This window comes from Lindgomyces ingoldianus (genome assembly GCF_010093535.1).
Source record: "Lindgomyces ingoldianus strain ATCC 200398 unplaced genomic scaffold BDR25scaffold_9, whole genome shotgun sequence".
In the NCBI taxonomy this organism is placed as follows: Eukaryota; Fungi; Ascomycota; class Dothideomycetes; order Pleosporales; family Lindgomycetaceae; genus Lindgomyces; species Lindgomyces ingoldianus.
Genome location: NW_022985170.1, coordinates 246,632 through 259,846, shown reverse-complemented (window position 1 = coordinate 259,846; position 13,215 = coordinate 246,632). Strand labels below are relative to the sequence as shown.

The 13,215-nt window shown below is 52.0% G+C and overlaps 6 protein-coding genes across 6 annotated transcripts; 2 read left to right on the top strand and 4 right to left on the bottom strand.

Annotated features, from left to right (window-relative positions):
• Positions 1–35: 35 nt before the first annotated feature.
• Positions 36–2,556, top strand: BDR25DRAFT_332783 (uncharacterized protein). The gene is made up of 3 exons (XM_033692782.1): positions 36–546; positions 600–1,024; positions 1,072–2,556. Exons 1-3 carry the CDS (start codon positions 248–250, stop codon positions 2,325–2,327), a joined length of 1,980 nt encoding a protein of 659 aa, XP_033549952.1. The 5' UTR covers positions 36–247; the 3' UTR covers positions 2,328–2,556.
• Positions 2,401–3,619, top strand: BDR25DRAFT_387233 (uncharacterized protein). The gene is made up of 3 exons (XM_033698048.1): positions 2,401–2,939; positions 2,996–3,191; positions 3,266–3,619. Coding segments are annotated over exons 1-3 (366 nt in total). The 5' UTR covers positions 2,401–2,771; the 3' UTR covers positions 3,268–3,619.
• A 639-nt stretch (positions 3,620–4,258) lies between these two features.
• BDR25DRAFT_302119 (NAD(P)-binding protein) lies at positions 4,259–5,705 on the bottom strand. The gene has a single exon (XM_033689725.1). The coding sequence runs from the start codon at positions 5,675–5,677 to the stop codon at positions 4,424–4,426; it is 1,254 nt and encodes a 417-aa protein (XP_033549950.1). The 5' UTR covers positions 5,678–5,705; the 3' UTR covers positions 4,259–4,423.
• Positions 5,706–5,960: 255 nt separating this feature from the next.
• BDR25DRAFT_282362 (6-phosphofructokinase) lies at positions 5,961–8,843 on the bottom strand. Its single transcript, XM_033687964.1, has 2 exons — positions 8,589–8,843; positions 5,961–8,531 (listed from the first exon to the last, which is right to left on the bottom strand). Exon 2 carries the CDS (start codon positions 8,439–8,441, stop codon positions 6,120–6,122), a length of 2,322 nt encoding a protein of 773 aa, XP_033549949.1. The 5' UTR covers positions 8,442–8,531; positions 8,589–8,843; the 3' UTR covers positions 5,961–6,119.
• A 566-nt stretch (positions 8,844–9,409) lies between these two features.
• Positions 9,410–10,892, bottom strand: BDR25DRAFT_302117 (uncharacterized protein). Its single transcript, XM_033689724.1, has one exon. The coding sequence runs from the start codon at positions 10,877–10,879 to the stop codon at positions 9,458–9,460; it is 1,422 nt and encodes a 473-aa protein (XP_033549948.1). The 5' UTR covers positions 10,880–10,892; the 3' UTR covers positions 9,410–9,457.
• A 221-nt stretch (positions 10,893–11,113) lies between these two features.
• BDR25DRAFT_257268 (pisatin demethylase) lies at positions 11,114–13,008 on the bottom strand. Its single transcript, XM_033686469.1, has 3 exons — positions 12,663–13,008; positions 11,980–12,598; positions 11,114–11,921 (listed from the first exon to the last, which is right to left on the bottom strand). The coding sequence occupies exons 1-3, from the start codon at positions 12,892–12,894 to the stop codon at positions 11,147–11,149; spliced, it is 1,626 nt and encodes a 541-aa protein (XP_033549947.1). The 5' UTR covers positions 12,895–13,008; the 3' UTR covers positions 11,114–11,146.
• Between the last annotated feature and the right edge of the window lie 207 nt (positions 13,009–13,215).

Below are 13,215 nucleotides of genomic sequence, written 5' to 3'. Positions count from 1 at the left end.
TTCCGTGGTCTTCTGACGCTTCATTCTTTCGATCCCCGCAAGAGACGACGTGGGCAGCCAGAGGGCATCGTGACAGTGGTGAACCTTCGGAGGCAATCCAGGTGAAAAAGACTTCCACGTGAATGGTCCTATCGATAAGCGAGCCCGGGGGGTGACTGACGCGGGTCGCAACCTTGGAACCCTTCATCCCAGTACCTCATCGCCTCGAACTTCACAACAACCTTTCCTACTCCCGACTACCAACAATATGTCAGCCTCCGGATCATTCACAAACGTAGCCCTCCGACCATGGCCAGCCCCTGCACGAGAAAAGCTGACTCCGGTGGAGATCCATGCGCAAATTGCACAGCTAACGACAGAGCGAGGACATCTCCGCTATATCACTGAGGACTCGCTCCAGAATGAGATTGACACGGGCACAGACCCGTCAAAAGCTGCAAGTGCGAAGGAGGGCGTTGTCCAGGTCGAGCAGAATGCCGCTCCAACAAGGCAGGAGCGACTAGTCGAGATCCAGCGGACAGGACAAGCCATGTTCAGTAGGCTGGAGTGAGTCTGCAGTTGCTTCGTAATCGCCGCTTCAGGCGCTAACTCTCTCCCAGGTGGTCCTCCTTCTATACTACAAACATGATTGACCTAGTATCCTTGATATTGTCAAAGGACCCCTCAAAACGTGTCGAAGGTTCATTCAGTGCACGTTTCAAGGAACAAAATGTCCCCCATGGATCTTTCGGGCTGGATAAGGGTGCCCCAACTGAAGAATCGCAAAAAGGTGCTCTAACACGAGATTCAAATACTCTAGAGAAAAAGAAGCGGAAGCTTGTTGCTATGGGTTCAAGAATGGAGGCCTTGGACAAAGGCATTGACAACATTCTTCAAGCGGCAACCGAGCTCGAGACGGAAGTGCGCAAGGAAACCAAGTATTGGGGAGAGATTTTGTCCGTCTCTCAGAAAGGCTGGTCTCTCCAGAAGCTTCGTAGAGATGCGCGTCACTCCCCATTTGCTGTGCACTATGGCTTCCAAGAAGGCATGTTCATCCGCCACTGCCCAGACATCCTTCTAACCCTGTCTCAGCTAGCGACCACTTCAAGGCGCGCCGCTTGGCTCCTCTCCGTATGGACAAAGATGGTAGCATTATCCTTGATCCAGCCCTTGCTCTGAAGCCGAAGACACTACGAGTCAGAGTTACCGCCAACGGAAAGATCTTGGGGACTTCAACGCTCCCTCCACAAGGAGAATTGTCTGACCTAGGGATCGAGAAGTCAATCCAGCTCGCTCGAGACTCGTTATTCGAAGAGGAATTATATCACGAGATGTCGATGGAGCGCCGTCAATTAGGCTCTTTTGGGGTACAGTTGCGAGACTCGTGCATCCATCTCCCAGTCCCGGATTTGGGTGGTGGCCAAACTAATAGGATCGTTTTAATCGACTGTGTAGCGCGAGATGACAAATTCTTAGATGCCGACGACCGCTCTGAAGACTGGCTTGCTCAGAAGATCGCTGAAGCCCTTCGTATTCTCCTTGCTCACGAACATCACATGCGATTGCATCGACGATCCCAGGTACCTCCACCGCTCACGCAAAATCGACGGGTGCATCCTTCTCCACCGCTCCTCCGCACTATGTTGACCTTCTTCCATCACACAAGCGCGGTCAATTCTCTGCAAAATTATTTGGATTTGACGGTCGCAGCCATGACAAGTGCTGGTCTGAATACCTCTTCTCACGTGGTCCGTGAGAATTCTTGGGCACATCTTATAGAAGCGCTCAAAAAACCGCAAGACAAGGATCTTTCTGTAGCAGATCAAATCTTAAGAAGCCTTTCGAAACCTTTCGATGGCACGGCGACTCTGACCCTTCCATCATCCAACGAAACTCGCCCTGAATTGATCACCATTAACACACGAACCTATATGGGCGCTCCAATATTTGGCTCAGAATATAAAGTCATTGTTCCGCCTTCTTTGGGCGTTGTGCTGGACTTGCCCCAGGACCAGAAGCGAGAGTTCAGATTCACGTCTGCTACTGAGCTAGAACATTATCTCGACTGGATTCTCTCGCTCGATCTAACACATTCCCTACTTCCTCTCGAATATGGTGAACGGGCAGTTGTAATAGACATTATTCCTCCCCGAGTCAGTATTTGGACGAAGGGAAGGAAAAAGCGGGCCAAGAAAGACGTCGTTATCGAGTTTGCTCGGGGCGCTCTGAAGCTCAGTGTTGCAAATCCGCAGGTACACGGCGAGGCTATGACCGAGAATGAAATCATTTGGGATGGTAGAAAAGATGCAACTTCTTTCAAAAAGACGGTGAAGGGCTTCATGGGTTGAAGTTTGAAGTTGCAGAGACCGGCATTTTTGTCATTTGAAGGACAAATAAACACAATTGCATGAGTGAACCTTAAAACGCTCCCGAAACACAAGGGCAACCATTTCGACCTCCGTCACGTGATCTGTAACGGGCAAAGTGCCGTACCTAATAACACAGCAATGGCTGGACCTGCTTTTCCGATCGACATGCACGGAAGCGCTGCCGTTTGGCCGGGACTGGGGGATCGGCTATGGGGTAACTCTCAGCTGACCTAAATCGAACATGCTTCAACATTTTTGCGAGTGAAGCCTGGATCCGAGCCATTATTTGTGATGAATAATAACGTCAAAACTCAACTGTTTCTTGCGCACAAAACATTGAGCAGAAATTAGATATGCAGCTTGTCGATCTTTTCCTCCCACCACTTGATGTTCGGATATAAGGGCAGGTATTAATTAACCAAGATGGATTCACTCATAACTCTTCTGTTGAAGCGGCATAGTTTCACCGGTGATGTTTGGAGCGTTGAGCCTCGCAGCTCTCTCCACCTATCAGTTAGCGAGGGTTTCGGAGGTAGCAGGACCGCCTCTCAAGCTTGTTCACTTTTACTACAATCAATAGCCTACAGGCAAGTATATCTGAAAATAAGTACGTGTTTGCTGCGGAGTCGAGTTAATCCTTGCCAAAGATTACTGTCTCAAGAGGTGACCTCAAGTTCTCCAACTACCCTCCCGGCCTCGATGTTAACAGTATAAGCAACGGCTCTAATGGAAAATATATAGTCGTAGAACTCACTGGAGACATCACGGAGCAACCTTATCTAATGCTGGGATCAATAATCTGCCTTGCGGATCCATCAACTGCTCCATATATCCTGCCTGTGTGTTTCACATACCCCTCACCCTGGCCCATACCCATATCTTACCGTGCTCTGAGCTAATTGTTGCGGATAAACAAGAGTAACCCAGCAAACCCACCTCATCAGGGTCCCATCCGCCATCGATCCCCTCAACTGTCTCCAGATCCTGAACACTGGTCGCACACTCACCTCTAACGGCGCTCTAATGCTAGCATCCGATGGCGGTCCCGGGATCAACGCTGGCTCGCTCGCATGCAACTCCGTTATCCAAACCATCGTGTCCCTGGCCCAAGTCCAGCACACAACCTTCTATCTCAACGATATTTGCTTTAACCCCTGGCCCCATCTAGAAGCCACTGGCAGCGGAGTAGCATATAGCATGGATTCGAGGGCTAAGGCGGGGTTATCGTTGTTGATCTCGGCGTCGGCAATAGCTGGCCGCATTTGACGGGGGCGAACTATTTTGGAGATCCGTCGGCAGACGGGGTTTATATGGCATTACTACGGATAACTTGAAGGGTCCGAGACTTGCATTTCAGAATTTTTAGCGCAGGGCAGGGGGTGGTGAATAGGGCGTCGAGATGTCTTAGTGATAGGTTTAAGACGGATTCAAAAGGGTATCATTATGCAGGGAATATGGAACAACACGCTATCCTTTCCCTACTCCGAGGATGAATTGGGAGGATACAAGTCAGTGCCCTGAACCCCTCTTCCCTTAAGCGATCACCGATGGATATCTGTGCAATACGTGACCAAAGCAATGAGATGGAAATTGCGAATGGGCGGTTACCCTACCGCGTGTATAGTGGGTATTTCTCCTTCACAGTCAATCAGCCAGTCCTGCTACCAGGATTCTACCCTGGGACGGAATCCGAAATAGAGGCCGTTTGCACTGCTCTGAGCATAGTTGCCCGGGAATTGGACGAAGATGTCGTTGCTGTAGTGGAGGCGGAAAAGCAAAATGGATAGATAGATTATAAGAGAACCCCTGACCTTAGGTATATTTGTGTTTCAATACCAGACGCCAGGACAAGATATTCTAGTCTGGAATAGTTTATGAAACATGTAAAGAGATTTCTCACTTAGACTGGGTGATAAGGACGACCCATTGAATTCGCTATTTATATCCTCGACGAGCTTGCATATGTGGTATCGTGCGTGCGTGCTTATTGATTTTTCAGACCAAGTCAGAAGCCAGCTTCTACTATCAAATCACTCCCCGGTACATCTTATCCCTCCACTCTGTCCTACACCTCCTCATGTCTTCCCAAAAACAAACACACCCTTGCCCTTCCGATAACCCTCCAACGTCCCCTTAACCGCCTGTATCAACTCCTCTCCCTTAGTCTCCCACTCCCACGCAATCTCCTCAAACGGCATATCTCTAAACTCCCCTCTCCTCGTCAAATCTAGTACATGCTCCACCGTTCTCTTCTTCTCCTCGGGATGCCACTCTGCCCACTTACTCACCCAAAACCCATGGAAATGGATATCCTTGAAGATGAGCATGCTAGCTGGGATAGTAAGTGGTTGTTTGGACATAGCACCATATGTCACGAAGTGCGAGTGCGGAGCAAGGAGTTTCGCCATCGCGGTTGCTGGTTTGCCGTTTACGCAGTTGAGAGCCAGCCGGATGGGTTCACGGCCGCCAGACGTCCATTCTGCTGCCATGTCCTTGATACCCTGCGATTGTAGCTCGGCGTCAGTGATTACGACGTCGGCGCCAATATCTATGAGATTTTGCTTCAATGCGTCTTTGTCGTCTTCCCTCGCTCGGATAACATTTATTGTTTTCAACCCCCAAGTCTTCGCAAGCTGGATCGCTGCGCGTCCAACGCCGGAATTCGCGCCGTTCTGGATAACCCATTCCCCTTCTTCCAATTTCACGAAGTCGCCTAACATCCTATATGCTGTGCACGGGTTAATACTGACCGTGCCCGCTTGAATAGCCGTAATTCCCCGCCTAGCATCATCCCCTAGCTTTATCACATCTTTGGAAGTTGCACTAGCATGCGTCCTCCAAGTCCCAAACCCAGGCCCTTTCATGATAACCCAATCTCCCCGCTTAAACCCCTCATTCTTCGCCGCATCCCCCAGCGCCAGGATCTCTGCAACCCCTTCGTTTCCCGCGACCGCTATCGGATCTGCAGTTCCTAGCGCGGTTGTAAATGTGGGCTTTGACGGGTACACGCCTTGGATCTGGTTAATATCGGCGGGGTTAATAGGCGAGGCCAGGAACCGCAGCGTCATAAGGTTGCCATGTGGTGGGGAGATGGAGTGGCTGTGGAGAGAGAGGACACCCGAGGGCTCGCCGTATTGCGAGAAAGTGAGGGCTTTGGCTTGTTCGTAGCCATAGGCCGAGATGTGGCGGCGTTGAGGTTGTGGTTGCGTGTTGGCGTTAGAATGCGAGAGGGGTTGGAGGGGCCGCTTGCGGAGACATTGTAGAGACTTTTGAGAGGATTGGGATAGTAGAGGGCGGAGCGGAGCTGGGGAGAGGGTTTTGGAGGCCATTGCGCTGGATGTGGGAGGGGGAGAGGACGTCGTGGTTAAGATATGCAATTTTGAGGTCAGATGAGATTCGATGGGCTCGGGAGCTATGACGTGGGGTCAGCCGAGGTTTCGGAGACGTCAGGATGAAATGGTGCTTCACAGCGATAGAAGCTAGAAGACCACCAAGAGAGAATTAAGAGATGGTTCTCTATAAAGGCCATGATCTCGTACATGTTTACAATATAATAATACTTCGCATCCAAGGTTTCACACTATCAATCATAAACAAGGATATAAGAAGGCTAATAAAACCCGGTATTTTTCTAGCTATGCAAACCGACTACCAAACGTGCGCCTCATTTCCTCATAAACTAATACTCAAGAGAGTAGGGGCAACTCAATATCTACAAGCAGGTATCACAAACAAGCAGAGCAGTACCAATCCATCAAACCACCGGATAGCTCACTCTTTCAGGGGCCTCTTCGGGCGACCAGAAAGTGTATCCACAATGTCCTTCAAACCCATCCAGAACTCGTTCTTAGGCCTTCGAAGCTTCCAATCCGTTTCCTTCTTCTCCACTGTTTCCATTGGGGAGAAGAGGACCTTGGCGCCCTTGATGCCAATGACGACGGCGCTCATTGCGTCATCATCAATCTCGTCTCTGCTCTTGCCTGCGTACGATTCGAGGTGTTGTAGACTCTTGACGCCGAAACGAACAGCTCGGACGCGGTCCATTGGAGATGGTGTAGTGCCTTGTTGGAAGTGACCTGGGACACCATGCCGGGACTCGAATTTACCCTTCCCGGCCTCTGCAATCATGTCTGCAATGATCTGGACAGAATACGTCTTTGAAGCCTTTTCATTGACCAGGATAATCTTGCCAGCGCGATTTTGGCCCTTGTCTTTCAGGAACACATCTCGGAGATGGTCGATGTCGCGGTCAAGCATCTTAAGCGAGATACCATCCTCCGGAGTGTAGACTGCGAGAGCACCGATCGAAAGACCAGCGACAGTAGCAATATAGCCAGATTCTCCTCCTTGAGTTTCGATGACGAAGACTCGTCTTCGAGACGCCGACGCCGACTGTCGGCAGGCATCACAGTACTGGATTAGGGCATTCAAGCACGTGTCGCTGCCAATTGAGTATTCCGTACCAGGAACGTTGTTGCTGATGGTGGCTGGCAGAATAACCATGGGAATTTTGAAAGACTTGTAATGCTCGCGTCCTTTTCTGAGTTCGCTGACGGCAGTGAAGGCTTCGAAGCCACCCACAACGAATAGTGCTTGGATGTTATACTTGGTAAAGACCATGGACACTGTTTCAAGATCCTCGGAGGGAAGTCCGCGATTCGTTCCAATCTCAGAGCCACCTTTGCTAGCCCAACCCTCAGCATCAAGCCACGATATCTCCCGAACAGCTCCCGTGGGCTCGTCGCTGTGATGCCGAATCAGGCCCGGGAACCCGTTGTGCAGAGCGATGGGAGTGTGACCTCGGGCTAAGCAGTATGCCACGGCAGCACGTGTTGCTGCGTTCATACCTCCGGCCGGTGCACCTACATGGATGATACCAATGCGCATACGCTTCTCTTGGGGCAGCATGAGATTAGGCTGGTCAGCGGCCGTAGTGATTTGGTAGGCCTGCCAGTACTCGGCGAACTCAGCATCGCGGAGGGCCATTGCGCGGTCGAAGTCTTTGGCGTGGATGGCGGTCGCGACCTCCTTAGTCTGTGCAACTGCTTCGAGAAGCGGTCGCCGGACAATTTTGTTCTCAATCATACAAATAACCGGGCTGGGCGTCTCTGGGGTTGCCTCAAGGACAGCCTTCACGGCTTCGACCCCTTGGAGGGTCGCGAGCATGCGATCGTAGGCACATGGTGTCCCACCTCGCTGTACATGCCCCAAGGTTGTGATCCTGGTATCTAGTTTGGCCTTGTTCGACAGGAGGTCCTTGACATGTTGGGGTGTGATTTTGTGGAGATTCCTGTCGTGGGCGCCCTCAGCAACAATTACGATTGTCTTCCGCTTCCCCATATCGCGGTGTTTCTTGATGATCTTGCACATTTGATCTTCCCAGTTCTCAGGAGGGGGTATTTCGGGGATGAAAACAAAATCAGCTCCTGTGCTCACTCCAGCCATGAGAGCAAGCCAGCCACAGTGCCTGCCCATGACTTCGATGACGAACGCACGCTGATGCGAGGTTGCTGTGGTGTCTACCGAGTCCACGGCCTCACAGATTCGGGCAAGAGAGGAGTAGCATCCAATGGTAGCATCGGTCATGGAGAGATCGTTGTCAATAGAGCCGACAAGGCCCACGATGTTGAGGTGGGTGAAGGGCGCCACCTGCTCTTGGGTCAACTCGCTCTTTTCCACAAGCTCTTTCAGCAGGCCGGGCCATTCGGCTCGGAACTTGTCTGCTCCAGTCAGACTGCCATCACCACCACAGATGACCAAGGCATCCATTCCCGTCTCGATCATGTGCTTTGCGGCCAGTAGCCGTCCAGCTCGCTCCATGAACTCCATACATCTTGCCGTGCCAATCAATGTGCCGCCCTCGGACAGAAAGCCACGGACGTCTTCCCATCCGACTTGCTTGATGAGGCTGCCGCCCTTGACGAGGCCATCGTAGCCCTCGTATATGGCATAGGCCTCGCAGCCGTAATGTAGGGCCATCCGGACAACCGCTCGCACAGAGCCGTTCATTCCGGGGGCATCGCCGCCGCTAGTCATGACGCCAATTCGGCGCTTCTTGCCCGGAAGAGCCGCCGGGGTCTCGTTGGGTGCCATATTGTGTGGTCGGGGCGGCGGGTTCGGTGGGGTGATTGGTGGCGTGGGTGTCTCCTGTTGGATTCAGGAGCTGAGGATGGGTTGAAAAGACTGCGAGGAAGTGAGTATACAATGATCGGGAGGTCACCGTCGAGGGTTATGACTTACGTTAAACCGTTAATGAGGCTACTCGAAGAATGATGAGAGCTCCGATGCGCAGCTCCGGCGGAAATGGGGCGGGCCGAAACTCGGTGTAAGGGAGGGGAGTAAAAGTAAGAGGATGGTGGGAGGGGTGAGAGGCAACGAGGATGCAGGTGAGGTGCGATCTATATAGGACAGCTCGTTGATAACGCTTCCGAGGTGAAAGAAGGTTGGAAGTAGAATGACGTGGGGTCGCTGAAAAAGAAACGAAGCTCCCCCGGTTGTTTTGGTGGGGCGCATCTCGAACCATTGACCATTGTTTCCCTGTGATTAATGCTAAAAACGCCCCCTTGATCCCCTTGTTACCCTCTCGCGGCTTCAGTATCGTTGAACTCTACATGTCTCCGTGCCAATTGACCTCACGGACATGTTTCGAAGCCTCTCGAGTGTTCCTTGTAGCAGTCGGACTCCCCCACGTCTCGTCATCTGCCATCCATGGATGCTGCAGCCCTGCGGTTTTTTCATCTCCAAGACCACGAGTAAATGGCTCCTCCTCCCGCTCATCCAATTCTCTCACGTACTTATGCTTGTCAATCCATCTATTCCCAAGCCACAATAGGCGAAGTAGATGGGAACAATGTTAGTGAGAATCGGCTCTCCAAGTTCCACCCCTGGGGTATGCGCGTTGGCGATAGATTTTTTCTGGCGTGCATGTGCAGGTCAAATTTTCAAGACCTGCGCCTTCTGAGCTATTGGCCAGCAGAAAGCATTCTTGCTGCCCCTGATGCACCCCAGCATTCGCATATGATTTACATCGCATTCAAAATCTCGCCTTGACCAGAGCCACTTCAAGCTTAACTAATCATTGCAGGAGAATGATCCGCGTATTCAAGGCCTCACTGAGTGAGTCCGCTCCTGCTATTATATAGCGCCATATTCGCGACCTCTAGGTCCATCCTAAGTCTCTCATTCTCGCTGTTCTTATCTTCTAATTCTTTCGCCCGTTGCTCGAGAGCGAGCCGAAGCTCCTCTACTTCCCTTCTCAGTCCATCAACTTCACTCTCTTCCTGCTGGCTGACATTCTTCAGCGCATCGTTACACTGAGCGACAAGCATAGGGTCAATTTCAGGATACCGGCTGAGCCCATGAATATCGTTTTCACCATCACCCTGTTCTGCCTGACCCTCACCGGAGTGTACCACTTGATCCAACGTTGCTAGATCCTCGTCGTCACTGTCGTTCAATCCTTCGCCGATTTGCTGACCTGCCGCTTTGCGAGCTCGCTTAATCTGTGCTCGGATATTATAAACATCGCGCTTAAATATGTGTATACCGGGCAGGCGCTCTTCAAGGACTTTTACCGTCCGGCCAACGCCCCGATCGCGTCCCTGCCCTGGTCCACCCTTTCGCAGCATTTCCTGCTCCACTATGCGCCAGACTATGCCACCCCTCTCAAGGCTGTGGCTCTGATTCTGTGAAGGCGGCTCGGCGCCATTCTCTAGTAAATGCCCATGTCCATTATCAGCACCGCCCATTTGCTCCTTCTCTTCCTTAGCAGTAACCCCTCCAACGCCAATCCGTCCACCTTGAACGCCCCATGTCCTCTTCCTCTGCACCGCCCACCCCTCCACAGCTCGTCCGGGGTGGTTATGGCTTGGTTCACCAACTCTTAGTGCCCAGAAGCCATCTTCCTGCTTCTTACCCTCGACCCACATTCTGCAGCCTGTTTTGTAACTAATCCTGTTCTTCCTAATTCTGGTCTCGGGAGTAAGCTTGTGCGTATTTTTCGGCGCTCCGTAGCATACGCATGCCAGCTTGATGCGGGACCGGTTCTTGGCTGTAGTGTTAATGCTAAGAGCGTACCCGTGAGCCGAGGCATGCGATTGGGCGTAGTCGTGGAGGGCCTGCCACGAGCGGTGGCTGCTGTTTGGAGGGGGCAGCATATCGAACTGGCCTGAGGGCGCAGAATTGGGAATGTGCAGAGGCGTTGGAGGGCTCTGGGCGGCTAGGTGGCCTGGGCCTTGCATTTGAGATATAGAGGATGTTGTTGTTTGTGGCGCAACCTGATGTTGGTGGGGAAGAGGGTCCGAAGAGAGGGTTGGGTCCAGGTGCAAGCCGCCGCTGTGTGTATAGGAATGCTGGTTCAGGGTGGGTATATCATGGCTAAAGCCTGCTGAGAGGTGGGTTGCGGGGTCCACATGGTTGGAAGATGTTGTGAACGCAGGATATGACGGAGCGGAGGTCGCGTTTTCTGTTGGTAAGGGGCCATAGATGGGTACCTGCTCGTCGATGTTGCGGGAATGGGGAGAAGGTCTCATGCTGGTAGTCGCTTTTATTCGGAGCGGTACTGTACGGATATCTGGAGCATGCCACGTTGTGTTGTACTTGCGCCAACCCTGCACGTTCATGGCACTTGCCGAAGCAAGTCTAGGCGACCACGTGTTATCTGTAATTGTTCTCACAAAGCTCAACCCTTCAAATTTCAGGATACTATCGTAATCACTACCCAAGCGCGGCCGTTACCTGCAGCCGCGCGTCTCCAGCGTTACATAGCTGTGAAGAGGATGGCCGTTGCCGTTCAATATCTAAGCTCGTTCTGTGACCTCGACCCACATATTCCCAATAGCATATAGACCCAGAGTATTGAAAATAGTCCACGGCTCATGAGGATTCGCAAGGGCGAAATCGAAGTTCCTGAAAAGCTCGAAGATAGCTTTGTGGATCTCGATCATAGCGACCACCTTGCCCAAGCAGACCCACCTCCCGTATCCAAAGATCATATCGTTTGTCTTACACATGTGGGCTAGGCGATCTCTCTCGGAGGGGATGTTCTGGTCTACCAACCATCTTTCAGGACGGAAGATTTGAGCATCTTCCCCATATAGGCCTTTGTTGTTTCGGTGCATGCTCCAGGCAGAATAGCCAATCATAGTGCCGCCAGGTAGGAAGACTTCTTCACCATCCACCGTCACTGTATCTCCCCCCTTGGGAACGACGCGAGAAAACAAATTGACTACAGGTGGGTGCACGCGCAAGGCTTCGCGCACAACCGCACCTAGATAAGGCAGACGCTGAGCCTCCGCATCCGAGATGATCTTGGGTGTGGCTGGTGCGATGCCGGCTTTGACTGCTCCGTCAACCTCCGCCTGCAACTTTGCGTAGACACGCGGATGGCTCATGATGTAGAGCATGATAATCCGGAGAGATGCGGCAGTGGTATCTGATCCAGCAAGGATTTGTTCAAAGGTTTCCTGGAACAAGTCATCACCTGTCAAGCCATGGCGGATAAAAGATGACAACATGTCAGAGCGTTCGGAAGTTGACTTCATCATTCGCTCTGATATGCACTTGCGAGCTGTTCTGCTTTCGTTAGCTGAGCCCTGGACTGGACAAAACGAGGTTCAAGAGGGAGCCATACGACATCATCTTCCCAAAACCCTTAGCATCCTTTTCAGAGGGGCTGATGGCCTTGCCGAGAATTGGGACATCCCGAATCCAAGAAATGCCTAGGCCCCATGACGTGTTTCCGATCATAAGTCCTTCTTCGGACGAGGCAATGTAGCCGTTGATGTCTTCATCCGCTTTAAGGTCACCAAAAGCGTTTCCCAGCCCAACATGACTAATCACGTCGAGAGTGAAGTACTGCATCTTCGTGGCCAAGTCCATTGGTGTGGTTGCGCTAGTTGAGGCAGTCGGAGCGGCATACTTAGATCGAATAAGGTGCACCAACTCCTCAACATGGGTATCAATGGACGACTCCAGGGATGGATTTTCTTTGCCGGAATACTGTTGGTGTTGGGTTACGTATAAATATAGGTTGGGGCAATTAGGACTTACTCCAGCGACCATCTTTTTCCTGCGAGCTTCGTGCTTCTCGTTGTCGCACTCAGTGAAGACATTGTCTTTTCCGGGCTCAAAGCGTGCGCAGTGATAGTACCATTCGGCTCGCTTGTATGGCGACCTCACAGCATTAATATGCGCCCATAGCTCTGGCGACGACGTGATGAGGTGGTTTGGCGCTACCCGAGCGATAGAACCTTCCCCTCGTTAGCAACCCGAAGTCGGTCGTGGAGCAGAGCCACCTGGCATGCTTTGTCTCACCATATTTCTCAGTGACATCTCCGTACCACTTGTGCGCACTGCCGCTGATGACAGCACGTGAATGCCACACCCAGGAGACGCCGGTGCTGAAGGGTCCTTTGAACTGCCTCAGGCGCCAGTACTGGCGAAGCCTGTTTGCGACGAGGTAGGAGCCAAAGGCGAGGATAATGAGTAGATACAAGGGCTGCTGCGACAGGTACCTCAACATTGGAACGACAGCATCCGAATCCATGGCGTGGGAAAACTTCTGAAAGGGTGTTTCGGCATAAGTTTAAGACAAGGACCCGCTACCGGTTCCCATGAGAGGATTATAACTTGCGCTACAGCAAGCCGGCTTGGTCTCAGAGCGTGCGTTAGTTGGCATATTGCAAGTGCATGCCTAGGTCCGGTTGCAGGTGGACGAGCGTGACTGGCGGGGAATAGCGGGGGCAAGCGAGCAGTCTCACCTTCCTTTCGACCACCCGTTTCGGCTCCTAGCACGAGCTTATCGGTGGCACAAGGGCTCCAGCTCATTGGCTTGTGTCTTGCCATCTCACATGGAAACATGTTTCGC

Bases quoted from the DNA above. Each gene is read 5' to 3' on its own strand.
- BDR25DRAFT_332783 (XM_033692782.1), top strand. From the start codon at position 248: ATGTCAGCCTCCGGATCATTCACAAACGTAGCCCTCCGACCATGGCCA. The intron at 547-599 runs GTGAGTCTGCAG...ACTCTCTCCCAG, and splicing joins GCCATGTTCAGTAGGCTGGA to GTGGTCCTCCTTCTATACTA. The intron at 1,025-1,071 runs GCATGTTCATCC...ACCCTGTCTCAG, and splicing joins GCACTATGGCTTCCAAGAAG to CTAGCGACCACTTCAAGGCG.
- BDR25DRAFT_387233 (XM_033698048.1), top strand. From the start codon at position 2,772: ATGGATTCACTCATAACTCTTCTGTTGAAGCGGCATAGTTTCACCGGT. The intron at 2,940-2,995 runs GTATATCTGAAA...TCCTTGCCAAAG, and splicing joins AATCAATAGCCTACAGGCAA to ATTACTGTCTCAAGAGGTGA.
- BDR25DRAFT_302119 (XM_033689725.1), bottom strand. From the start codon at position 5,677: ATGGCCTCCAAAACCCTCTCCCCAGCTCCGCTCCGCCCTCTACTATCC.
- BDR25DRAFT_282362 (XM_033687964.1), bottom strand. From the start codon at position 8,441: ATGGCACCCAACGAGACCCCGGCGGCTCTTCCGGGCAAGAAGCGCCGA.
- BDR25DRAFT_302117 (XM_033689724.1), bottom strand. From the start codon at position 10,879: ATGAGACCTTCTCCCCATTCCCGCAACATCGACGAGCAGGTACCCATC.
- BDR25DRAFT_257268 (XM_033686469.1), bottom strand. From the start codon at position 12,894: ATGGATTCGGATGCTGTCGTTCCAATGTTGAGGTACCTGTCGCAGCAG. The intron at 12,599-12,662 runs GTGAGACAAAGC...AACGAGGGGAAG, and splicing joins AGATGTCACTGAGAAATATG to GTTCTATCGCTCGGGTAGCG. The intron at 11,922-11,979 runs GTATGGCTCCCT...TAACGAAAGCAG, and splicing joins GGTTTTGGGAAGATGATGTC to AACAGCTCGCAAGTGCATAT.